The sequence below is a fragment of the Gossypium raimondii genome, chromosome 8 (genome assembly GCF_025698545.1).
Source record: "Gossypium raimondii isolate GPD5lz chromosome 8, ASM2569854v1, whole genome shotgun sequence".
NCBI lineage: Eukaryota > Viridiplantae > Streptophyta > Magnoliopsida > Malvales > Malvaceae > Gossypium > Gossypium raimondii.
This window is the reverse complement of record NC_068572.1, coordinates 5,312,441-5,337,852: the sequence shown is the minus strand read 5'-3', so window position 1 is coordinate 5,337,852 and position 25,412 is coordinate 5,312,441. Positions and strand designations below refer to the sequence as shown.

At 34.9% G+C, this 25,412-nt stretch overlaps 3 protein-coding genes and 1 pseudogene across 4 annotated transcripts; all 4 read right to left on the bottom strand.

The window, feature by feature from the left end:
• Positions 1 to 7,127: 7,127 nt before the first annotated feature.
• On the bottom strand, positions 7,128 to 7,886 carry LOC128042908 (uncharacterized). 2 transcript variants are annotated; one of them, XM_052634322.1, is made up of 3 exons: positions 7,652 to 7,886; positions 7,537 to 7,571; positions 7,128 to 7,380 (listed from the first exon to the last, which is right to left on the bottom strand). In XM_052634322.1, exons 1-3 carry the CDS (start codon positions 7,874 to 7,876, stop codon positions 7,377 to 7,379), a joined length of 264 nt encoding a protein of 87 aa, XP_052490282.1. In that variant the 5' UTR covers positions 7,877 to 7,886; the 3' UTR covers positions 7,128 to 7,376. The 2 variants fall into 2 exon arrangements, with proteins under 2 accessions (XP_052490282.1, XP_052490281.1); XM_052634321.1 differs by having other exon boundaries at positions 7,128 to 7,571.
• Positions 7,887 to 9,027: 1,141 nt separating this feature from the next.
• On the bottom strand, positions 9,028 to 12,230 carry LOC105790475 (pentatricopeptide repeat-containing protein At1g03100, mitochondrial). The gene is made up of 2 exons (XM_012618085.2): positions 11,887 to 12,230; positions 9,028 to 11,557 (listed from the first exon to the last, which is right to left on the bottom strand). The coding sequence occupies exon 2, from the start codon at positions 11,502 to 11,504 to the stop codon at positions 9,168 to 9,170; it is 2,337 nt and encodes a 778-aa protein (XP_012473539.1). The 5' UTR covers positions 11,505 to 11,557; positions 11,887 to 12,230; the 3' UTR covers positions 9,028 to 9,167.
• Positions 12,231 to 14,449: 2,219 nt separating this feature from the next.
• Positions 14,450 to 15,755, bottom strand: LOC105790474 (COMPASS-like H3K4 histone methylase component WDR5B). The gene is made up of 2 exons (XM_012618084.2): positions 14,960 to 15,755; positions 14,450 to 14,856 (listed from the first exon to the last, which is right to left on the bottom strand). Exons 1-2 carry the CDS (start codon positions 15,620 to 15,622, stop codon positions 14,566 to 14,568), a joined length of 954 nt encoding a protein of 317 aa, XP_012473538.1. The 5' UTR covers positions 15,623 to 15,755; the 3' UTR covers positions 14,450 to 14,565.
• Positions 15,756 to 18,556: 2,801 nt separating this feature from the next.
• LOC128043098 (COMPASS-like H3K4 histone methylase component WDR5B) lies at positions 18,557 to 19,778 on the bottom strand (annotated as a pseudogene).
• Between the last annotated feature and the right edge of the window lie 5,634 nt (positions 19,779 to 25,412).

The following is a 25,412-nucleotide window of genomic DNA, read 5'->3' as shown; positions in this document are numbered from 1 at the left end:
ATTAAGTTTTGATTTGATGCTGATTTTGAGATTTTTTTTTAGAGATTGAAAATCTTTTAGTAGCCTATTTTTAGTAAATGGTTGTTGAATTTTTTTCCTATATAAACACTAGTTTTCAATTCAATAAAACTTTCAATAAAAATTAATTCTACTTTCCTCTTGCCTTTGTTGTTATCTTTTTTGCAAAAAAAAAAAAAATTCTCAAAAACTCAACAAATTGGTTTCAATAGCTATCTTCTCGAGGGACTTGTAACTAAGGGCAAACATTTTGTCTTCCTTCTTTTATGGATTCAGAAATCCCTTTTACTGCACTTGCACCACTCGTTTTTAATGATGAAAGTTACCATGTCTGGACAACAATGATAGAGGTTTATCTAGAGACAACTGATATCTGGGAAGTTGTGGAGGAGGACTACAAAGTTCCTTCATTACCTTCCAATCCGACTATGGCGCAAATCAAAAATCATGAGGAGAGGAAACAAGAAAATCAAAGGCAAGAGCTATGTTATTTGCTGCAGTCTCATTCGAAATCTTTCTCAGAACCATGACAAAGAAGTTACCCTTTGAAGTTTGGAATTTTTTTAAAGGGGGAGTATGAAGGAGATAAAGGATTAAAGGCATGAAAATGTTAAACCTTACTAGAGAGTTTGAACTCCAGAAGATAAAGGACTCTGAGACGGTGAAGGAGTACTTTGACAAATTGCTTGGAATTGTAAACAAAGTAAGATTACTTGGATCTGAATTTTCTGATTCCAAATTAGTTCAAAAAATTCTTCTCGTTGTTCCTGAAATATTTGAAGCTACCATTTCCTCTCTGGAAAACACTAAAAATCTATCAAAGATTAGTTTGGCAGAGTTGATGAATGCTTTGCAGGCACAAGAGTAGAGAAGATTCATGAGATCTGAAAGGTTTGTTGAGGTGCATTAGCTGCGGAAGCTTAGTACAGTCGAGGAGGAGAGGGAAAGAAACATGAAAACAACAAGAAGGAAAATTTAGGTTTTGATTCTTTCATTACAAATATAGGAACAAAATCTAATTTTCCTCCTTGTAAACATTGTAGAAGAAAGGGTCATCCACCTTTCAAATGTTAGAGAAAGCCAAATGATGCAATCGTAAACCAACTAAAAATTTGATTAGTGCACCTATCAATTAATAGTATAGTTACGGTGAGCATAAATATCGTTCCCACGAAGACTATAAGTACTAGTAATTACCAATTATCTATTATTTAACCGGTAAATTCGAGTTAATGATTAAAAGCTAAAATTAACTATATTAATTAACTACAAACACGTTAAAGAACAAATCAGTAAAAATAAATGAATAACAACCAAGAAGCAAAACAATAGACAGTAAAGGTTTCACCTAGATCTCATCTATCATTATCAATCTAAATTACGCAATTTCTTCACTTAATATCTTGATTCATAAAATCCTAAATTATACTAATATCTCTCTTCAAGAATAATAACAACTAACTCTAGGTTGATTAATTGAATTTTCTTTCTAATTAAAACTCCTATTATCGCATTAACTCGATCTATGGATTCCCCTATTAGATTTGACTCTAATCCGATAGATTTATGTTGTCATATTTCTAAGATTGAATGCAAATCCACTCAATTATGCTAGATCTACTCTTAAACAGGGTTTATTACTCCTCTAATTTAAGCACATCAAACATGGTTCATCTCCCCTAGGTATTTAGAAAATTAATTCATGGTTGCAAATAAAAACATCTCAAACATAGTATAACCACAAAAAACAAAGAAACTTATAATAATATTCAAAGAAATTAAAAGAGAGTCTTCAAACTTGATGAAAATTTGTTTCAGAATCGGCTTCAATGGTGTTTTTCGAGTTATTTTCATGAATATTCTATGATAGCTCACTCCCCTCTTCTTATTTGTGTCATATATAGGTTTTAAAATGTCCAAAAAAAACTTAAAAAACGCTTTTTCCCGCATGTTTAGAGTGCGATTCACGATTTCGACACTACTTGGCACATGGTCATATGACAGGCGGTGTGGCTTACATGGGTGTGTGTATAGCTTGTGTGGCTCTTGAAACTTGCTATGATTTTCGCTTATTTTTCACTCATTTTCCTCCCAAATGCTCTCCTAAGTATAGAAACATGAATTTAAATGATTGAGAGCATAAAATTCACCATTTTAAATTGAATAATCATCCAAAAACGCATTAAGAATAAGGCTAAAACATGTTACTTTTGGCCCAGACCAACAATATGAAAAGTGTCAGAAGATGAGGCACCATCAAAGAATTTGCAAAAGCAATACTCAGCAAAATGATGTCGCACAACTGAATTTGCAGCAAAAGAATTTTGCTCAAGTTGTTGACGAATAAGAGAAGTAGAAACTCTTTGTGGCCACTTGCTTTGCAATCTGTCATACAAGTGAGAAGTGACTCATTGACAGTAGTTGTACCAATCATGTGAATTGTGATATTTTCAAAGTATTGGATATTTTAGTAGTTGTCCAAGCAAAGATTGACAATGGAGAGTACATTGCAGTTATGGGAAAAGGCACAGTTGCAATTGAAAGCATTTTAGGTACAAAATTTATCAAAGATGTGTTATTTGTACTTAACATCAGTCAAATTTTGTTGAGTGTTGGCCAGCTAATTCAAAAGATGTAAACGATAACGATGTATTCAAAGTAAAAATGAGAGGGAAGAGCTTTGCACTTGATCCATTGGAGGAGGAGCAAGTCACATTCTCTGCAACAAATGTCCATGCTAAAGTTTGGCACTAGTGTCACGGGCCGCAGTTCAAAGCCCGTGACCAGCGCACCAAATGCATCCAATGGAGGTCTGTTGCTCAGATGGGGATCATTTGGCCCACAAGAATTGGCCCGATTCAAAGAGATATTGGAGAAGCTTTGTCGATTGAAGCTTTGGTTGGCCCGATAGCGAAGAGATGGCAACTTAGGCTAATATGGTAACTAATCTTAGAAGATAGAGGGAATCATATCTTGTAAAGATTAGATTAGATTTGATAAGGCTTATCTTGTAAATCCCTAAAATTAAGGGATATGGTTAAATCTCATCCGTCGATGTAATTGTATCTTGACCGTCGGTTTTGGGGGAGCTCAACTATAAATAGAGAGCCTCCCCCTCACTTGTACTTACTCCTGAATTGTTTCATTATTCTTTGTGAATAAGAATTGAGAGCATTTACTCAAACACTTTGCGAGCGCTCTTTCTGTTGTTCTTTGGCTTAGCTTCTTTTGGCACAATCGCTTCCGCTATACAAGTTGGTGCCTTGGAGGAGTTCTAAAGAATCCTCACTTTTGGGCGTAAAGGCTGACTTAGGCGAGTTTGGACGAACGGATCGCCTAAGGCCGAACGGTTTGCGAGACGAAAGGTCTAGCCCCGTGACAAGTGGTATCCGAGCCAAGTTTTGAACCAAGTGATATCTGAGTTGTTGGTTCAAAGGCACCGTTGGGATGTCGAAAGAAGAGTTCGAACAAAGGTGGGCAAGGAAGTCTTTGAGGGAGACAATATCGGCGATGAGAGGCGTGTGGAAAAACTCGAGGTTCCATGGAGGATGTAAAGGAGGCACTCGATGGGCTCGAGGATCGCATAGCAAAGCGGGAGGAGCAATCCGGAGACTATGTAAAGATGTCTCTGGTTCCACCATGGATAAGGTAAACGAGTTGTTTAATTCACACGAGGATAAGTCATGGGACAGAATGATGCTCTCGAGGCCATGATGATGGCTTTGAAGGAGGAAGCAGTGGCCTGACGAGGGCTTTGAGCACAAGAATAGAAGCTCGAGGAGAGCGGCCTTGTGTCAAGCGGTAGTGGGGAAAGGAGTGGCAAATCAGACTTCGAATGAGGATGTCCCAAAGCCGAAAGAGTTTGTGGGGACAAGGTCTGCATGTGATGTGGATAATTTCTTGTGGAGGATGAAAAACTACTTCCGTGCCAAAGGCATCGTGGAAGATGCGGTTAAGGTAAACACTGCTTCAATGTTTCTTACTGACATTACGCTTTTATGGTGGCGAGGTAGGACCACAGATAAAAGGCATGGTGAGATTGGGACGTGGCAAGAGTTCCAATGCGAATTGAAGGGACAGTTTTACCCAGAGTTTGCCGAGGAAGAAGCTTGGGCAAAGTTGCAAGGGATAACGCAACGAGGCACAGTGGGGGAGTATGTTCGAGAGTTCAAGGAACTCATGCTCCAAGTTTCAGAGGTGACCGAAAGAGAGGCATTGCTTGCTTTTCAAAAGGGATTGAAGCCGTGGGTCAAACAGGAGGTGGAACAAAGAGGTGTCCAAAAGCTGTCGGAAGCCATGACGGTAGTTGAGGCCGTGGTCAAGCTTGGTCTAGGGAAAGACAAGCTTGGGTCTTCCAAGTCCGAGGAAAGGGGCGTATGTGAAAGGGATCACAAGGAAGATAGAGTTGATGGCAATGGCAGCGGCGACAATGGTGGTAATGGAAACCACGAGTTGGGAAGAAGAAACCCAAGAGGAAAAGGGACAAGTGAAATGCTTTCTTTGCGACGGTCCACACATGTTAAAGAAATGTCCGAGGAATCCGGCTTAAGAAGAAGCCGTGGGAAAGGCCTTGGTACTTGGTTCGAGCGCAAAGGGTGTCGAAGCCAAGGAGGCCGAAAGCGAGAAGAAGCCAGTAGAGTGCTTCTTGTGTCAGGGTCCGCATAGGTTGCGGAAGTGCCCGAAGAAGTCTGTCATCAAAGGGAACGATGGAGCAGACAAGGAGCCCAAGAAGCTTGGTTCGAGCAAGGGAAAAGCCGAAGCCAAGAGGGCAAAGAGGAGCAAAAGGAAGCAAGTAAAGTGCTTCTTGTGCCGTGGTCCGCATGAGTTGCGGAACTGTCCAAAGCAAGCCGGAGTCAAAAGAAAGGCAACGTCTGAGCTTGGTGAGTCATCGGAGGGGCTTCCACCCAAGGAAGAGGTGAGTTTGTCATCGGACTTAGAGGAAAGAGTTGCGATGAAAACAGTGAAGCTGGGACCAATGAGGCTCAAGTTGAGTGAAGCGTCAGAGTTGGCCGAGTCATCGACAAGGCTTCCACCTATGGGAGAGGTGGGTGGTGCATCAGACTTCAAGAAAAAGGAAGCGATGCATGTGGGACAGTTGACCAGAGTAAATGCAGCGAGTAGGACGGCTCGAGTTAAGAAGCGACATAAGCCAAGGCAAGAGTCCCGAAGGAAGGGAAAGGCTAAGGCGTCGAGGCGAGGCAAGGCGAATCAAGTCGATGCCATTGAAGTCGCAACGAGGACGTTGCGAGAATGGGTGGGGAGAATGTCACGGACGCAGATTCAAAGCCGTGACCAGCGCACCAAATGCATCCAATGGAGGTCTGTTGCTCGGATGGGGATCATTTGGCCCACAAGAATGCCCGATTCAAAGAGATATTGGAAAAGCTCATCGATTGAAGCTGGTTGGCCCGATGGCGAAGAGATGGCAACTTAGGCTAATATGGTAACTAATCTTAGAAGATAGAGGGAATCATATCTTGTAAAGATTAGATTAGATTTGATAAGGCTTATCTTGTAAATCCCTAAAATTAAGGGATATGGTTAAATCTCATCCGTCGATGTAATTGTATCTTGACCGTCGGTTTTGGGGGAGCTCAACTATAAATAGAGAGCCTCCCCCTCATTTGTACTTACTCCTAAATTGTTTCATTATTCTTTGTGAATAAGAATTGAGAGCATTTACTCAAACACTTTGCGAGCGCTCTTTCTGTTGTTCTTTGGCTTAGCTTCTTTTGGCACAATCGCTTCCGCTATACAAGTTGGTGCCTTGGAGGAGTTCTAAAGAATCCTCACTTTTGGGCGTAAAGGCTGACTTAGGCGAGTTTGGACGAACGGATCGCCTAAGGCCGCACGGTTTGCGAGACGAAAGGTCTAGCCCCGTGACACTAGAGGCTTGCACATTTCAATCATGCAGTTGTTGTGAATTTGCAAAGAAAGGAATTGATTCAAAGTCTATCTTGTTTTGAATCTAAAATTCCAAATTGTAGTGTTTGCCAACAAGGAAAGCAATCGAGACTTCCACTCAAGCAATCAACTTGGAGAGCTATTGAAAAGTTGCAATTGATACACATTGATGTTGTTGGATCTCACAACACTTTAACTTTCAATTGAAGTAGATTCAGAACAATGACGAGGGTAAGTCGAAATTTTAGTGATACTGTGCAAAAGAAAGCACTTTCAGCTGTATCAGCTGATGTAATATTTCCTTCGAGACGTTTTCCCAATTACAAAATTGGTGCAAATAATCATATTGCTAATGTCAAGGGAGATCCTTTTTTGTTTCCATGAAAGAGATTGTTGCACGTAAGTTGTTGTAGCAACAGTCACCTCTCTGTTCGTGACCTTGCTAATAAATTCGATAAGGGGTTAGCTACTACTGCTAAGTTGTCTGCAAAGGCTAGACTCAGAGAGGCAGCATCACTAGGGAAACATGTCCGTTGAAGAAGTTTAGAAATGCGTTAGAATCTTTAAAAGGAGCGTGGCTGGAAGATATAAGGAAGGTGTAGAAGAAGCAATTGCCATGGTGGAAGCTCTAGCATCTTTTAGAAAGAGCTAGCAAGAAGTAAGTTTGAGTTTCTTAGAGAGAAACTTGAAATTTGCTGCAACTAAAGCAAGGAGGAGTGTTGAAGATTTCCTTCCGTTACTATAACAAAATAATCTAGCTAATTTTAGTTCAATAAAATACACACTTTCCATTGAAATTATTTCTACTTTCCTCTTGCTTTTGTTGTTTTTTTTTTCACTTCAAGTTTTTCTAAAAACTCCAACATAAGTAATGAAAGCCCAAATTGCATAAATAATGCCATTGCTACCAACGGTCAAGCCTTTAGCTAGACCTTGCCTCGACCCCAACTTTACACATCCTCGTAAAGCTTCGGACGGTTTTGTTTTCGCCGGCAAAGTTGTAAACTGTTCTTATACAAGACATTGCCTGCTCTACTACTGTGTTGGCCTTATTCAAGTCCACCATAACCCTCCTTGTAAGAAATAGTGAAACTTTTCCATATATTAAAGTAGGAAGCAGCAGCAGAAAGAAAAGGGAAAAACACAATAGCTAGTCTCCATAGTATCAAAAAAGCTGCTATGCAAGTTCCAATAAATGTGACACCTCTTGTTATTAAAGTCGGGACCTGACATAACAAAAAAGGTCAATCAAAGCAACCTTCTATACACAAATATATAGATATATGTTAGAAGCATTTACAACCTTCTCACTTATAACTTCTTGAATAGTGAAACAGTCATTGGCAATGCCTGTGACTACTTCAGCTGTGTTTGTCATATTCAAATCAAAGTAGCCTACTTCTTGTCTTAGAACAGCTTTCAAATACCTTGTCCTCATTCTTGTGGCTTGTCTGTCACCTGTTCTTGTCCAACAAAATCCGTCTGAAAATTAAAAAATGGAAAGAAATAATACAAGGATTTTAATCTCTTTACTTAGAATCACCCAAGTAAAGAAACAAGCGTTGGGGCTTGGATATATGAACTTTAAAATCACCTAGGAGAGAACCAACCCACCTCCCACAGGCAGTCAAAACCAAATATAGATCAACCTGTTAGCCATAGAAGCAAATTAACCAAAAGGATCTTAGCCAGATTATATACACAACATAATTTGCAAATGACAAGGTACCTGGTGAACGTTGTGGGTGAGCATACCAGCAGCTGAAGCTGAACTAGCCCCACCAAACCAATATTGTAAAACATTCGGCCAATCAAATATATTATCAATGGTGCTACACTGCCATCTGCAACACCACCAATGAAGCCTGCACCCATCAACCACATCTACACCATCGGCGTGCATGAAAATGGAGCCTATACATCCATTTTTCACCTTCTTTTTCTTATCTGCCATGGCTTTTCGATTTTCTTCCTCCATTGGTATCAAAAAGTAGCTGTTCAGTTCAGCAGATTTACGGACTCACAAATTACAAACTAATAAAGAATGATTTGACTTGCATATTTTAAGTAACTTGGAGCCTTTTTTTTAGTTCAATTAGAGGGAAAATACAGAACTTTTTGACTTATAAAAAGATACTACTAATCAGTTATGCAGCAAAGCAACAAATCCGATGATATTTAGCATTTAATTATTAGCTATAAATTAGTAGAAATTTATTCATATGTTGTATATTTTATTGGATTATGAACTTAGATGAAGCCAACTGTTATGTAGGTTACTTTCTTCTAGAAAAATGAAATGATACTTAATTGGGTAAACTGCGGTTACTCATAGTCAATAAAATTTTATAGTTTCAATTATAAAAATTTTAAATTCGTCGCTAAATTTATTGGGTTGGTTTCTTTTTTTGTCCTTTTGATTATGTGTCATTAAGACTATCACATATTACACATTCTATTAATTTGGTCATAATTCTAAAGAAATTAACTCTTAACATTTATAAATTATCTCGATTTAACCCTCTAACTTAGACTACCAAGTGGATGTCATGTTAGTAAAGTTAACAAATGTTAACTTTTTTATTCATTTTGGAATAATTTGACAAATAATGCAAGTTTAAGAGTTAAAAGAGACAAAAATTAAATGAATGACTAAAATAAATTTTTTATAAAATTAAAAGGCCAGCGAAAGGATTTAAATCAACTTAAGTATGCCTAAATTCAACAGCCATAAGTGTCAACTTCTTTATTAAAAATCATCCATGAATCGAATTCCTATTTCATCGCATCGACTCCCTTTTTGTGACTATAGAGTACAAAGAATTAGGATTTTCAGTGCTCACTAGTGTCAACTATGTCTTTTCGACAAATAAAATTTATACATATCCAAAAAATGTACTTTAAGAAATAAATATGAATGTAGCTAGAATTGGAAATAATATTTTATTTAGTTAAATTAAAACAAAAGAACTAAATACTCTTACGATAATATTTATTAATTTAAAAAAGAAATTATCAATGAAGTTTTGGCTCACTGATAGAATTGCAGAGAATTTTAATGTCCAAGTTTGAGTCTTCAAATGATTTTATTCTAATGGTTGTAACTTTTAAAAAAATATTATAATATTATTGAACTCGTGACACAAATGTAAAATACCTTAACATGAAAATTGGTATGGATATACGAATTGTCATCAATGCAGTTGTAGCTCTAAATTACATGTAGCACCCAAATGAATCTCCTTCTAACATAAACCAATCCACTTCTTGAAACTCAAAGCAGCTTCCCTCTTCTTTAGCTGGGATTCTGTCTGGAATTTAGGAGTCTTGCCCTTATAAAGTGTTTTATGGTACTTCAAGTAGAGGGTTCGATACTTGTATTTATCAATGAACATGTTTCCTTTTTCCATCATATCGACAACTTCGTTAGCTCGAATGAAAAATCCGCCCCTCACGAAGGTATATAACAAAGAATCCAGAAGTTCCTGATCAAACTTCATTGTAGCGGAAGAAGCAAGTGATTTCATTTCACCCCAGAGCTCGGTTACCTCGATGTATTTTCCTCCAATAGCAGCGTATCCAGTGACCATAGAATGGAAGGTTTGAGCATTTGGAGTATGCCCCAGGCTCCTCATTTTTGCCAAAGCTTTCTCAGCATCTGCCATTAACCTTTTCTTACAGAAAAAATGTATTACATTATTCCAGTCATGTACTCCACTATCCAGTTTCTGGCCTTCCCTGATTTCTCGCAAGAGCTTCGCCATTAACCCTGCTTCAGCATTGCCTGCACATCCCTCGACCAACTGCTCGAATTCAGGGTTACCACCTCTGGGTATCTTAGCCTCCTTCATCTCCTTGAATAGATCAAGAGCTCCTTGAGTATCCTGTCGAAGCACTTGGGATTGTATCAATGTGTCATAACAACTAGAATCTAGTTGGATCCCAGCCTTCTGAGCATCTCGTAAAAGTGAAGTCACTTCTTGTAGGCGGTTTGCTTTACAATATGCTTTTAACAGGGAGGCATATACAGAAGAACCGGTTCTAACTCCAGCAAAACGCATCTCATCCAAGAGGTCATGCGCTTGATCTAACCACCCAAGTGAAATGCATGACTTGATAACATGAACCAATGCCGAATCATCATTGGAAACTGGGGAATCTTCTTTCTCAGCCTTGATAAGAAACCGAGCCAAATCCTTGAGCTTCCCTGCTTCAAGGAAAGCCTTAACCAATTTCACGTAAATTTTTTCTGTTGGTTGTAGAATGCCATGTTCAGTAGTAATCAATTCAACTTGTGTCTGCAACTTAGCTAGCAAACTAAGAAGTACTTCCTTAGCCTCATTTCCAATTTTAACAAAATTTCTGTCTCTAGAGAACTCATCATAAGATATAATCTGGTGCTCTATTAATCTGTCCTTATGTGATCCCTCTGGTTCATTTTGGCTCAGATTTGGCCCAGAAATACGTGCAGTAAAGGCTCTGTTATCATTTCTAGCAGTTTCAAGCACAAGCGTAGCAACAGCAAGAGAATTTCGCGCATCCTTTGCTTTCCGTAGCATTTCCAAGACCATATTAGAGGCAGAATCAAGATCACCAAATTTTAAATGGCATGTAAGCAAGCAATTATAAAACTGTCGGAACTGAATATCAGTTAAGTTACAAGCTTCATCTATGTGCCTCTGAAGTTTCTTCAGCTCTTCCCTTCGCCCATTTCTTTCATATATATGTGCCATTACAATCAGTAAGTTTGCATCAGCTTTTACACAAATTCGAGGCATTATGTCAAGGAGCTGCTCTGCTTTTCTTGTTGTGCAGAATAAAAGGCACCCGGCCAAAGCAATGTTGAAAGCGGTAGTATTAGGCTTCATAGCAATCAATGGTGCATTACTCTTCTTACGGGGGTCCACCCTCCCATCCTGGAACAAATAACCTATCTCAAGAATCAATTCAGCAGCTAGGTAAGCACCGGGAGCTGTTTGTGACATGTGGGCCAAGATGGCTGACCAGGCAGTTACAGGAGGAAATTGTTCAGTTTCTACCAATTTTCTCAGAATGGTCGATGCAGGAACCGGCAAACCGCATTTGGCAAGACCAAGAGAAAGATATATCAGAGGCTCCTTCTCCAACAAATTCTGTTTACTCTCCTCAAAGGCTTGTTCAACCATCGCATAAGCCTTCTCAAGCCATTTAACATCAAGGCTTTCCACAAAACCTGTCAGAAGTCTGTTCACAACAGATTTTCGAGGAAACCCTTCCATCTGCATGTGCTGTTCATACAGCTTCCATGTATCTATATATCTTCGTTCATCAATTGCATTAAGTATTTCCATATTTAGTTTGGCTGGGTCTCGAGCCTGGACCAAGATTGTACCAGCCATTGTTGAAAATAGCATCAACCTATTAGGAGAACTTGAAGATGCGTTTAGTGTATTGTTTGACAACGAGTCGGAAATCCCACAAACCCACCTATAACTCCCATGAACAGGAGATGGGCATCTGCAAATCCTAGCAACACTAAAATGCCTACAAGAAAGTAAGGCAGATAAAAAGGAAGGGGAGACTGACGCGGTTGAACGTCTCATTTTCCTCTTGGCAAGCAATTTCCCAGAAATAAAATGTTAACAAGGATCAGAACCTGCAATGTTAGTAGATTTTCTGAGAAACCTAATAGACTGAAAAAAAACCTTGAACTGACTTAAAGAGAGTTCAAATGAATATAAACCTAACTTCTACGTTTAAGAACCATACAAAAAAAGGTGCAACATGGCAAGGACTCAATCAGCATTTCTATACGAAGAAAAGGGTTAATCATATTTAATCGATTTATAGAAAATAACAGGTTTAACTTTCATGCAAGAAGAAGATAGAGAGCAGCAGTCTACTTCTCTCAGAGACATTTTATCAAATAAATCAAAGACATAAACCAACTGATGACACTTTTGCTAGGAACTGCTAAAAACTTACAGTGTAGAAGTCAAGCTGACAGTCATTATTAAGGGTCATCAAAATTGGCACAGAGAAACAATGCAGGTGAGCTAGAAACTGGAAGTGAATGATGGAGAGTTTCCTGCATGCTGTTCTTCACTTGCAGTCTGATTCTCGATGAGGCATTTTATCAAATAAATCAAAGACATAACCAAACTGATCATACTTTTTGCGTAAAAGAAAAATGAATAAACACCCTTCTTCATTAAAGGGTAAAGCTGAAAACATACAATAACAAAGTGAAGTTGGAAGCCATAACTAAGCAAGGGTCATAGAAATTCGCACGGTAAAATGATACAAGTGAAGTCGACACTGCACGAATGTTCTTTAAAGGAAGCCGCATAGAAAAAGAAAATAAAGGAATTGGGGGCCCGTTTGGTTTTAAGTTTGGGCTCAAAAAAAGAAGAGTCCCCTTCAATTTTCTTAAACAAGAGGGAAAAAAACGAATTGATTTATTGGTTTTTTAGTAAAGTAAATAATTATGCACTGATTTTAAATTTTCATTACAAAATTCATAGCATAAAATTAATAAAAAATACTTTCATTACTAGGGGTTTGTGTAAAATTAATTCAATTGGATAACATTTTTAAACTTTGTTTTTTAAAATCTGTTAAATCGCTAATCAATAATTCAACAATTTATATGTAAAGAAATAGCAAAAATTAACTGTTCAACCATTTATATGTAACAGATTAGCAAAAATTAATAGTTCATGTGTTAACGACAACTTGAGTAAATTTTAAATTTTCGAGAGTATAAAGATCAAATTCGACAAATTAAAGTAAATAAACTAATTTCTTCTTTACCGTAGAGTAAAAAAATTATAATTAGACCTAAAAATAATTAACTATGGCATAATAAATTCAATGTTTACAAGACTTATACAAATATTTATTTAGATTTTGTGTTGATTAAAAAAATAAAGGAAAATTATTTTCTAATTATTAAATAGTAATTTTGGTTGCAACAATTTGCTCCCAAATTTACATCGTTGAATTCCATATTCAAGATTCAGCCCGGTCGACTATAGGTTTAATGTTGAATAGAAAAAAAGATGGAAGGAAAATTTTTAGAGATGAATAAAATATCAAAATAAAATTGAGCAGCTAATTAACTAACACCAAATTTATATTATGCAATAAAGAACATAAATTTGATTGAACTAAGAAGCATTAGAGGCATTAATCTTCGTTGATGGAAATTGTGGAATTAACTAAATGACAATATTGAACTTAGTTGCATCTTGCTTCGCATCATAATCAGCAGTTCACTTCACCTCTTAAAAGGCTTTGTCATAATCATCGTTATTATATTTCTTATTACAACCTTTGAAGCATGCATCGAAACGATTGGAGTCTGCCTCGATTGGCTGAATGCTTGCCACCACGAGAGCAATGCACACCATAATTCACCTTCCAACAAACTTGTTGGCCGTTTCTTTTGGTTTCTATTTTAAAATTTAAACAGCTATTTGAGAAGACAAACAAAAACTTATTTTGGCTACTCATAGGCAAGATAGAGAATTTAGTGATCAATATATAAAGGGTGTAATTGAAATTAGATCCCACAATAATATTTAACTTGGTTGCAATCTCCTTGGCATCACAATTAGCATCGCACTTCACCTCTTCATAGGTTTTGCCAGTCATTGTTCTTGCATTTTTTGTTACAACCATCAAAGCATGCATGAAACGACCGGAGTCTGCCTCATTGACTGAATGCTTGCCGCCACGAGAACAATGCACATCATAATTCACCTTACAACGAACTTGCTGCCCATTTGTTTTGTTTTCTATTTGACAATTTAGACGAAGTTATTTGAAGATAGAGAATCTAGTGATTAATATTTAAAGAGTGTAACTAAAATTAGATCCCATAATATTTAAATGGTAATAAAATATTGAACTTAGTTGCAACCTCCTTGACACCACAATCACCGATCGCACTTCACCCCTCAATAGGCTTTGCCATAGTCATCGTTCTTGCATTTTTAGTTACAGCCTTCTAAGTATGCATTAAGACGATCAGAGTCTACCTCGATTAGTTAAATGTTTGCCGCCACAAGAACAATGCACACCATGTTTCACCTTACAACAAACAAACTTGTTAACCATTTGTTTTGGTTCTATTTGAAAATTTAGACCAGAAGATTATTTGAGGAGGCAAACAAAAGCTTATTTCGATTACTCATCTGCAAGATAAGGAAGCTAGTAATTAATATTTAAAAGGTGTAACTAAAATTAGATCCCATAATTTTAAATACAACAAAATCAAAAAACTAAGACCGAACTCAATATTTATATATTCATCAATCCAAATAGTCAATATATGGAAACCCATAAAAGTAAATTCAAATACGTTCAAATAGTAACTGAATTCAAAATCTAAAATATCCCAAAATTGTTAATCAAATGATTAAAATTCCAACTACATTTTACCTATAACTATTAATTTGACAAATTTTCCTTAGCTAAAGCAAATGAAAGTTGATTTCTAAAAGCTTTAGTTTTTTTCATCATAGGGAGTCTGAATATTAGATGATTATAGAATTTTGTTGATTCAATATTCATAAATTTCTGGGAGTTCATGTTATTAGAAAATCATTTATGGTGTGGGAAACAAAGGTGGGGGCAAACAGATTGAATTTAATGGCGAATTCAAGCATCTTGAACCCAAACCCTAATTGTTCGATCCCCGTCAAGCCCAGCAGAGGCGATTTTATTCTCAACGGGATGGCAAGTCACGGATATAACAGTATCCGAATGGCCTTCGAGTCTCTGAATCATGGCTCTGGATTGAAGATCCCATAGATAAACACATTTATCCTCTGATCCACTAACGATGTACTTCCCACTCGTAACCGAGAATGTTGATGTTATACAGTAAACTCTGTTTGTATGTCCTTGATAAATTTTCAGAAACTTACCGGTTGAATAATTCCACAGCTTCTGCAATCAAAATCAAGAGGAATTAGGGGTAATTTCTAAAATCTCAATCGGATTCGGTTTGATTTTGAAAGGTTAAAAGAATGTTTTTTTTTTTTTAACTTACAAGAGTGCTGTCGAGGGTTGCGACCAGAATGAATTTCCCGTTGGGGGAGAATTTGGTGAACGAGACGGCGGGATCTTTGTCGTCGATTAGGGTTTTCAAGCAAGTACCTTCTTTGGCGGCCCAAATCTTGCATGTCCCGTCGTGGCTGCCTGATACAATCAGCGAACCGTCGCGGTTAAAATGAACCGACGTCACCGGCATGGAGTGGGCTCGGATTACCCTCAAGCACTTGCCGGTTTTCACCTCCCAAATGCGAATCGTCTCGTCGAAGGAGCCTGAGACGATGAGATTCGACTGCGGGTTGAAGTTCACGCAAAAGACGAAGTCGGAATGTCCCTTGAGGATCTTGAGGCAATCGAACGGGGGTCGTGCATCCCAGATGCGAAGGGTGCGATCGTCGGAGGCGGAGCAGATGTAGTGAGAATCGGAGGACCAGGCGAGGTCTGATATGCCTTCCGAGTGGCCGACGAGGCGGTGGAGGAGGGAGAGGGTCGAGGCGGACCAAATAATTAGGGTTTTGTCAAGGGAGGCGGAGGCTAAGAGGGTACCGTCGTTGGAAAATTTGACACAGGATACGGCGCGTTGGTGGCCAGCTAGCGTTTTCAGGTGACGGTAGGGTTTGTAGGCGGCGGTTGGTTGCTGGTTGGTACCACCGCTAGCCATTGTTCAGATACGGCGGAATGAATGTCGAAGCTTTAAAAACCTTTACAATCCCTATATTCTCCACGCCAGCGAACCTGTTAGCTTGATGAGCACCCAATGTCGACCCCCTTAGAAATGCCATTGGCTAGTTTTTAATAAGCTGATTTTTCATTTTAATCAAACCCCATTATGAAAAGTTAGCATTTGATTAGGGATAAATATCAAAATGTTAAAATTTCCCATAAATCTATTTACTCTTCACACTATGAAATTATTATTATTTATTTATTGGTGAGATATTTTAAAATAAAAAATATTGATATGATACACATGTAACTAAAAATTATGTTTTAATAATATAATTTTAACAGTGTTAGCAATTGAATCTAAATTTTAAAATCTGAAAAATGAAGAACTAAATTTTTGGAATAAAAGTATAAGGACTAAATTTTGAATTTGTGAAGAATACAAGGACTTATTGTCGATTTTAACTATATCAACCTATATACATGAACTTTAATTCAATGTGCAATTTGATACATTAACTTTGATTTTGTACAATTATAAACATAAACTTTGATTTTGGTACAAATGTATACGTAAAATTTTGATTTTGATTTTAATTCAATCATTCACATTTAAAATAAATATATAAATTTATTTTTATATTAGATAAGTATAATTATTTTTCTGTAATATGTAAACATAAAATGATGTATATTGATAATAATAAGGATTTGTAAAAATTGAATTAAGTCAGAATATCATATACAAAATTACATAAAATTAAACTTTATATATAGTATTGCACATTAAATAAAAATTCATGTATAATTTTAATATTTATCTCATTTGATTATCCATCTATTTTTATTATATTTGTTGACCACCCATATGTTAATGGACTAAAGGACAAAATGGAAAGAAATTAGAAAATTTAAAGTTTTGAAAATAAAAAGATATAAATTTTATATATAAGGATTTTAAAAATAGAAAATTTAAAGGATGAAAAAATAGAAAGATGGAAAATATATTTTTTGTGTTTTGTTGGGAAAATATGGATATCACATCTATAATAAGAATAATTGCATATTATTATTTACTATCCTAAAATGCTAGCTCAAATTAAAAGTGATCTAATTTGATTAAGGCTTATTGGGCTTCGTTATTAAATAAATTATGAGTCAAATATGTGCAAATACTCTAGTAACTAAATTCTAATTGATGATGGATTGATTAGAAATTAAGGTTAATGTGCAAAATGTATATATTACAGTTATGGCCCCAAATTACAGATATAGATAACTTTTCTGACATTTTATCTTCAAAAAGAGAGAGAGAGTCGCATTCTTTAAAATATTTGTGTGTTAATTTGGGAGAACAAAACCACAAGATTCGAAGATCTTAAGAAATTAATAGATTCAAGTACCTAGTTTTTGTTCTTGATGATCTGATATGACAAATCTTGGTTTATGATTTTAAATTTTATATCAAAATCTTATGGTTCTAACATGCTTGGTAAGAAATATGAAAATTTTGAAGGAAAAAAAAAACATTTTTTCCCATTACTCGGTATAATTAAAAATGAGAGGAAAAATGGAATTTTGAAAAATACATAGTTTTGAACAAACATACAAACCATTCTCATTTTCTTTTCTCTCATCATTCTAATTTGGAATGGTTTGTTTTATGCATTAGAATAAAATTGTCATCTCTCTTTTTTTCCAAACTTTTCTTCTCTATCAAGCACACTCAAATCTATTTTGGGTAAACTACTTTAATGGTAATTGAATTTTTTCATGTATTTGTTTTGGTCATTCAACTATAGAAATTTTCAATTTAGTCACTAAACTACCCAAATTCCGTTAAAGTATAAATGGTTGATGACGTGGAATTTTAAAATTTTTTATTTAAAGTAGTGGACCCCACCACATCATTATCTTTCTTTCTTTATTATTATTTTTGTTTATTTTCACCTCTCACATCATTTTCTCTCATTTATTTATTTATTTATTATTTTTTATCATTTTTCATTTTCTCTTGGGGTTTCGAAATCGTTTTTTCGACACCAGTGAAAATCAGGCTGTTACAAAGTACATCTTTAGTGGATCAAAAGATAAATGTGTTTATCTATGGGATCTTCAACCCAAAGCTATGATTCTATAATGCCTCAGTTTCCAATGGTATTGAAAATTGCAATTTCGAGATCCTATTTTAAATAAATGAGCCATAGACAATTGAATTTTGGATAATTAATTGTCAAAATTGTGATTAATTAGGGCCCAGTGACTAGATTGTAAAGTCCAATCACTATAGATTTTTAATTAGAAAATGACCTAGGGACATATATTGCAATTAACCAAAGGTCTAAAATAACAATTAGACCATGTCAAATTAAGTGTTAGTGGACAGCAAGGTTAATTAAGAATTAACTTGATTAAAATAAACTTTGTTTAATTAAACTAAGATTAATTAACTTAATTAACCTAATAATCCTACTATAAAAGACCAAATTCGATGGATGGAAAGGAATTCCATCTTCTTCAACTGAATTTAGACCAGAAGATTATTTGAGGAGGCAAACAAAAGCTTATTTCGATTACTCATCTGCAAGATAAGGAAGCTAGTAATTAATATTTAAAAGGTGTAACTAAAATTAGATCCCATAATTTTAAATACAACAAAATCAAAAAACTAAGACCGAACTCAATATTTATATATTCATCAATCCAAATAGTCAATATATGGAAACCCATAAAAGTAAATTCAAATACGTTCAAATAGTAACTGAATTCAAAATCTAAAATATCCCAAAATTGTTAATCAAATGATTAAAATTCCAACTACATTTTACCTATAACTATTAATTTGACAAATTTTCCTTAGCTAAAGCAAATGAAAGTTGATTTCTAAAAGCTTTAGTTTTTTCATCATAGGAGTCTGAATATTAGATGATTATAGAATTTTGTTGATTCAATATTCATAAATTTCTGGGAGTTCATGTTATTAGAAAATCATTTATGGTGTGGGAAACAAAGGTGGGGGCAAACAGATTGAATTTAATGGCGAATTCAAGCATCTTGAACCCAAACCCTAATTGTTCGATCCCCGTCAAGCCCAGCAGAGGCGATTTTATTCTCAACGGGATGGCAAGTCACGGATATAACAGTATCCGAATGGCCTTCGAGTCTCTGAATCATGGCTCTGGATTGAAGATCCCATAGATAAACACATTTATCCTCTGATCCACTAACGATGTACTTCCCACTCGTAACCGAGAATGTTGATGTTATACAGTAAACTCTGTTTGTATGTCCTTGATAAATTTTCAGAAACTTACCGGTTGAATAATTCCACAGCTTCTGCAATCAAAATCAAGAGGAATTAGGGGTAATTTCTAAAATCTCAATCGGATTCGGTTTGATTTTGAAAGGTTAAAAGAATGTTTTTTTTTTTTTAACTTACAAGAGTGCTGTCGAGGGTTGCGACCAGAATGAATTTCCCGTTGGGGGAGAATTTGGTGAACGAGACGGCGGGATCTTTGTCGTCGATTAGGGTTTTCAAGCAAGTACCTTCTTTGGCGGCCCAAATCTTGCATGTCCCGTCGTGGCTGCCTGATACAATCAGCGAACCGTCGCGGTTAAAATGAACCGACGTCACCGGCATGGAGTGGGCTCGGATTACCCTCAAGCACTTGCCGGTTTTCACCTCCCAAATGCGAATCGTCTCGTCGAAGGAGCCTGAGACGATGAGATTCGACTGCGGGTTGAAGTTCACGCAAAAGACGAAGTCGGAATGTCCCTTGAGGATCTTGAGGCAATCGAACGGGGGTCGTGCATCCCAGATGCGAAGGGTGCGATCGTCGGAGGCGGAGCAGATGTAGTGAGAATCGGAGGACCAGGCGAGGTCTGATATGCCTTCCGAGTGGCCGACGAGGCGGTGGAGGAGGAGAGGTCGAGGCGGACCAAATAATTAGGGTTTTGTCAAGGGAGGCGGAGGCTAAGAGGGTACCGTCGTTGGAAAATTTGACACAGGATACGGCGCGTTGGTGGCCAGCTAGCGTTTTCAGGTGACGGTAGGGTTTGTAGGCGGCGGTTGGTTGCTGGTTGGTACCACCGCTAGCCATTGTTCAGATACGGCGGAATGAATGTCGAAGCTTTAAAACCTTTACAATCCCTATATTCTCCACGCCAGCGAACCTGTTAGCTTGATGAGCACCCAATGTCGACCCCCTTAGAAATGCCATTGGCTAGTTTTTAATAAGCTGATTTTTCATTTTAATCAAACCCCATTATGAAAAGTTAGCATTTGATTAGGGATAAATATCAAAATGTTAAAATTTCCCATAAATCTATTTACTCTTCACACTATGAAATTATTATTATTTATTTATTGGTGAGATATTTTAAAATAAAAAATATTGATATGATACACATGTAACTAAAAATTATGTTTTAATAATATAATTTTAACAGTGTTAGAATTGAATCTAAATTTTAAAATCTGAAAATGAAGAACTAAATTTTTGGAATAAAAGTATAAGGACTAAATTTTGAATTTGTGAAGAATACAAGGACTTATTGTCGATTTTAACTATATCAACCTATATACATGAACTTTAATTCAATGTGCAATTTGATACATTAACTTTGATTTTGTACAATTATAAACATAAACTTTGATTTTGGTACAAATGTGTACGTAAAATTTTGATTTTGATTTTAATTCAATCATTCACATTTAAAATAAATATATAAATTTATTTTTATATTAGATAAGTATAATTATTTTTCCGTAATATGTAAACATAAAATGATGTATATTGATAATAATAAGGATTTGTAAAAATTGAATTAAGTCAGAATATCATATACAAAATTACATAAAATTAAACTTTATATATAGTATTGCACATTAAATAAAAATTCATGTATAATTTTAATATTTATCTCATTTGATTATCCATCTATTTTTATTATATTTGTTGACCACCCATATGTTAATGGACTAAAGGACAAAATGGAAAGAAATTAGAAAATTTAAAGTTTTGAAAAATAAAAGATATAAATTTTATATATAAGGATTTTAAAAATAGAAAATTTAAAGGATGAAAAAATAGAAAGATGGAAAATATATTTTTTGTGTTTTGTTGGGAAAATATGGATATCACATCTATAATAAGAATAATTGCATATTATTATTTACTATCCTAAAATGCTAGCTCAAATTAAAAGTGATCTAATTTGATTAAGGCTTATTGGGCTTCGTTATTAAATAAATTATGAGTCAAATATGTGCAAATACTCTAGTAACTAAATTCTAATTGATGATGGATTGATTAGAAATTAAGGTTAATGTGCAAAATGTATATATTACGCTTATGGCCCCAAATTACAGATATAGATAACTTTTCGACATTTTATCTTCAAAAGAGAGAGAGCATTCTTTAAAATATTTGTGTGTTAATTTGGGAGAACAAAACCACAAGATTCAAGATCTTAAGAAATTAATAGATTCAAGTACCTAGTTTTTGTTCTTGATGATCGATATGACAAATCTTGGTTTATGATTTTAAATTTTATATCAAAATCTTATGGTTCTAACATGCTTGGTAAGAAATATGAAAATTTTGAAGGAAAAAAAACATTTTTCCCATTACTCGGTATAATTAAAAATGAGAGGAAAAATGGAATTTTGAAAAATACATAGTTTTGAACAAACATACAAACCATTCTCATTTTCTTTTCTCTCATCATTCTAATTTGGAATGGTTTGTTTTATGCATTAGAATAAAATTGTCATCTCTCTTTTTTTCCAAACTTTTCTTCTCTATCAAGCACACTCAAATCTATTTTGGGTAAACTACTTTAATGGTAATTGAATTTTTTCATGTATTTGTTTTGGTCATTCAACTATAGAAATTTTCAATTTAGTCACTAAACTACCCAAATTCCGTTAAAGTATAAATGGTTGATGACGTGGAATTTTAAAATTTTTATTTAAAGTAGTGGACCCCACCACATCATTATCTTTCTTTCTTTATTATTATTTTGTTTATTTTCACCTCTCACATCATTTTCTCTCATTTATTTATTTATTTATTATTTTTATCATTTTCATTTTCTCTTGGGGTTTCAAATCGTTTTTTCGACACCAGTGAAAATCAGGCTGTTACAAAGTACATCTTTAGTGGATCAAAAGATAAATGTGTTTATCTATGGGATCTTCAACCCAAAGCTATGATTCTATAATGCCTCAGTTTCCAATGGTATTGAAAATTGCAATTTCGAGATCCTATTTTCGTAAACTGAGCCATAGACGAATTGAATTTTGGATAATTAATTGTCAAAATTGTGATTAATTAGGGCCCAGTGACTAGATTGTAAAGTCCAATCACTATAGATTTTTAATTAGAAAATGACCTAGGGACATATATTGCAATTAACCAAAGGTCTAAAATAACAATTAGACCATGTCAAATTAAGTGTTAGTGGACAGCAAGGTTAATTAAGAATTAACTTGATTAAAATAAACTTTGTTTAATTAAACTAAGATTAATTAACTTAATTAACCTAATAATCCTACTATAAAAGACCAAATTCGATGGATGGAAAGGGAATTCCATCTTCTTCAACTGAATGTGAGAAAGAAAAGGGAGCTCCACGTCATTGTTAAAGGGTTCCAAGCTTTTAACCTTAAATTCAAGTAAGTCTCTGGCCATTTTAGTTTGATTTTTATGTTTTTAAGGTCATGAGGGCTTGATTTAGCTAGCCCAAGTGCCAATTTGTAAAAATGTTACAATTTTAGAAAGTTTCCATTGTTGATTTCTTGAAGTTTTAGGTGTTAAATTGATATATTTTAAGCTTAGATGTGAAAAAGGACTAAATTGTAAAGCTTAATTGATAGTTTGGCACATTAGGGACTAAACTGATTAAAATATAAAATTGGAAGTAGGAATAAGAAATAAGAGGTCCCTAATTAACAATTGTGAAATCGAATTTCAATCCAAAACTTTAAATTGAAAGTTATGCTAGTCTCGGTTTTAGGAACTAAATTGAATAAATTGTAAAATAAGTGTGAGTTTATAATTGATTGTGATTTGAGCTAGAATTTAATATTATGTATTTTCAAATTATAATTTGTTGCTAAAGACGACGTGGGAATGTCGAGAGGGAAAGGAAAGACGAGATCCGACGACGAGTAGCTCGAGTGTTCGGTTTGCATTTTTATAATTCAAATCACTTTATTTGTTGCATATTTCTATTGTTTAGCATGGTAAGATGTGGAGGTAAGCTTAGATTGGTTTGTTGAATCGAATTGGTATGATTATGTTTGATTATCGAGATAGAGAACTAAATTGAATAGAATTAAAAATAGTGAAATTTGATGAAATTATGGAATTGACTTTGAAATTGAGCTAAAATAGGATATGCTAAGTGATAAATTGATTATTTGAACTATGAATTGAATTGATGAGATGAGAATTGAATAAAATGATAATTTGAATAAATTGTTACCTTATTAACTGTTCGAGCAGAGTCATGTATAGTTGTCATGCCATAGGATAGATTATGTAGGGGTTACTTCGACTACATGTTGATGAGTTCTAGGCACAACTTTTACTTTGGTTATAGTGATGAATATTGGGCGCAATCTATTTACTTCGAATTTTTTGATGAGACACTGGGTGTCAAATTTTGTATATTGGTTGGATCTGTGTATCCGTTCGAATCGGAGTCAAGTTAATAGGGATTTAAAATGTAAAGTTGATAATGGTAAATGTTATTATGATGTCACACTCGCTCCCTTTAAACCCTAAAATTTGGAACAAATTAAGGATTAAATTGAAAAAATTGTAAGTTGGCAGTCTCTACTAAAAAAATCAAAGAAAGATAGTAACTGAAATTGGACAATGTTAAGAACCAGGTCTGGTTTGGTTGGATTAGAACCAGTCGATCTCTTAGGGCTAGTTTGGCAATGCTTTTGAAAAGTGCTATGTAAAAAGTGCTTTTGAGAAGTACTTTTGAAAAGTTTGGTTTAAAATTTGAGTGTTTAGCATTACCGTCAAAAAGTACTTTTGAGAAATAAAATGTTCATTTTAGACATGTTATCATCAAGTAACAAATATGCATTTAAATAATAATTAAATTAGTTAATATTATTATATTTTAGTAAGAATATAAAAAATAATTATAACTTGTTGTTAATATTTTAATATATGAAATATAAATTTTAAATATTTTAAGCAATAAATATTAATTATTTATAAAATTTAATTAGAATATATAAACTATATTTTAAATATTTAAATATAACCATAAAATATTTGTAATTAGTATTTTAAAAAATATTTTTTTTATTTTTAATCAATGATTTTAACACATTTGTAATTAAGCACCAAGAAAAAAAAAGAAAAGTACTATGTTATTGGAGGGGTGAAAAAGTAATTAAGCACCAAAAGTGCTTTTGGGAGAGGAAAAGCTAAAAATTTCAGCCAAAAGCAACTTGTTCTGCACAGCTTTTCTTCCAAAAGTGCTTTTGGAGTCAGAAGTACTTTTTTTAAGCAATGAAGAACAGGCCCTTAGTGAGAGACATAATGATTTTAAATGGATGGCCCATAAACAGTTAAAGACCATAAGAGAAAGGCTATAAATAGTCGAGAAGTGACTTCCAAAAGTGGATTCATATCAATTCTGTTTCATTTTCTTCTATTTATTCATCTTTTTCGTCGCTCCGAAGATAGGAAGTTTTGCATGGAGTAGTGATCATGAGTTTTGAGTCGAGAAAATAGAGGATCCAGTAAGCTGGTAAAGTTCTAAGTCCTTTAGTGTACGTATGGTTTAAGAACCAATGTTAAAGGCTTCCAGAAACCATTTTAATGATTTTGTATGTTTCTGGAAAATTAAGTTTAAAAGTGGGATTTCTAGGTTTAACTCATGAATTGGTTGTCTTAATTAGCTGCCTGAAGAATAGAAGCTCCGGCGTTTGAAAAAGCTAAGCGAACAACGCAAAGAACCATCAAGTGAGTTTCTGCACTCAACCCCCTAAAATGCTATGTATACTGTAAGGTTGCATGGGTTTATGAGAATCCGCCATTTTAGTTCAATGTGCATGAATTAGCTATGATTCCATGGTATTGTATCCATGAAATGCATGTAAGGGAAAATTGCTGGGTTTAGGCGAAGTTAGGAAGGGAAAATGGGATGATTCTGTTAGATACTGTCATATGGTGTTGTTGCGTACACCCATGATAAGCGAAGCTTCGGGCCTTGCGGAGGAGATGCTGTGGTGTTCGGGCATCAAGGTATAGGATGGTGAAATTGAGGAATGGATGGAATGAAATGGGAAGAGTAAAGATCATCTCTAGGCCATAAGACCAATTGGAGGCTATACGCCTAAAATGAGTAAGACCATAGCTGAAAGATGCTATGACACCATAACAAGAATAAATACGACCATAGTTGAAAGATGCTTTGACATCATGACATAATTAAGTAAGACCATAATTGAAAGACACTATGGCATCATGGTAAGCAGGTTAGGCTTAGTTCGAGATCCTGAACATAGATTTCAGCATCCAATCAAAATCCTAGACTCAACAATGTTTGAGAACCTCTTTTGTTAGTTAAATGGCATGTAACTAGTAAAGTCATTTTGGTATTTTGTTATGTTTGATGATGTTGAATTTAAATGTTCGGCATTTGGATTTGAATCATATGAATGCAAAGTTGGTATGTGAATTATCATATGGTATGTAAAGAATAAAAAGGTTACTTTTTCTAATGGTAATTGTGGATTAGCATGTATATAT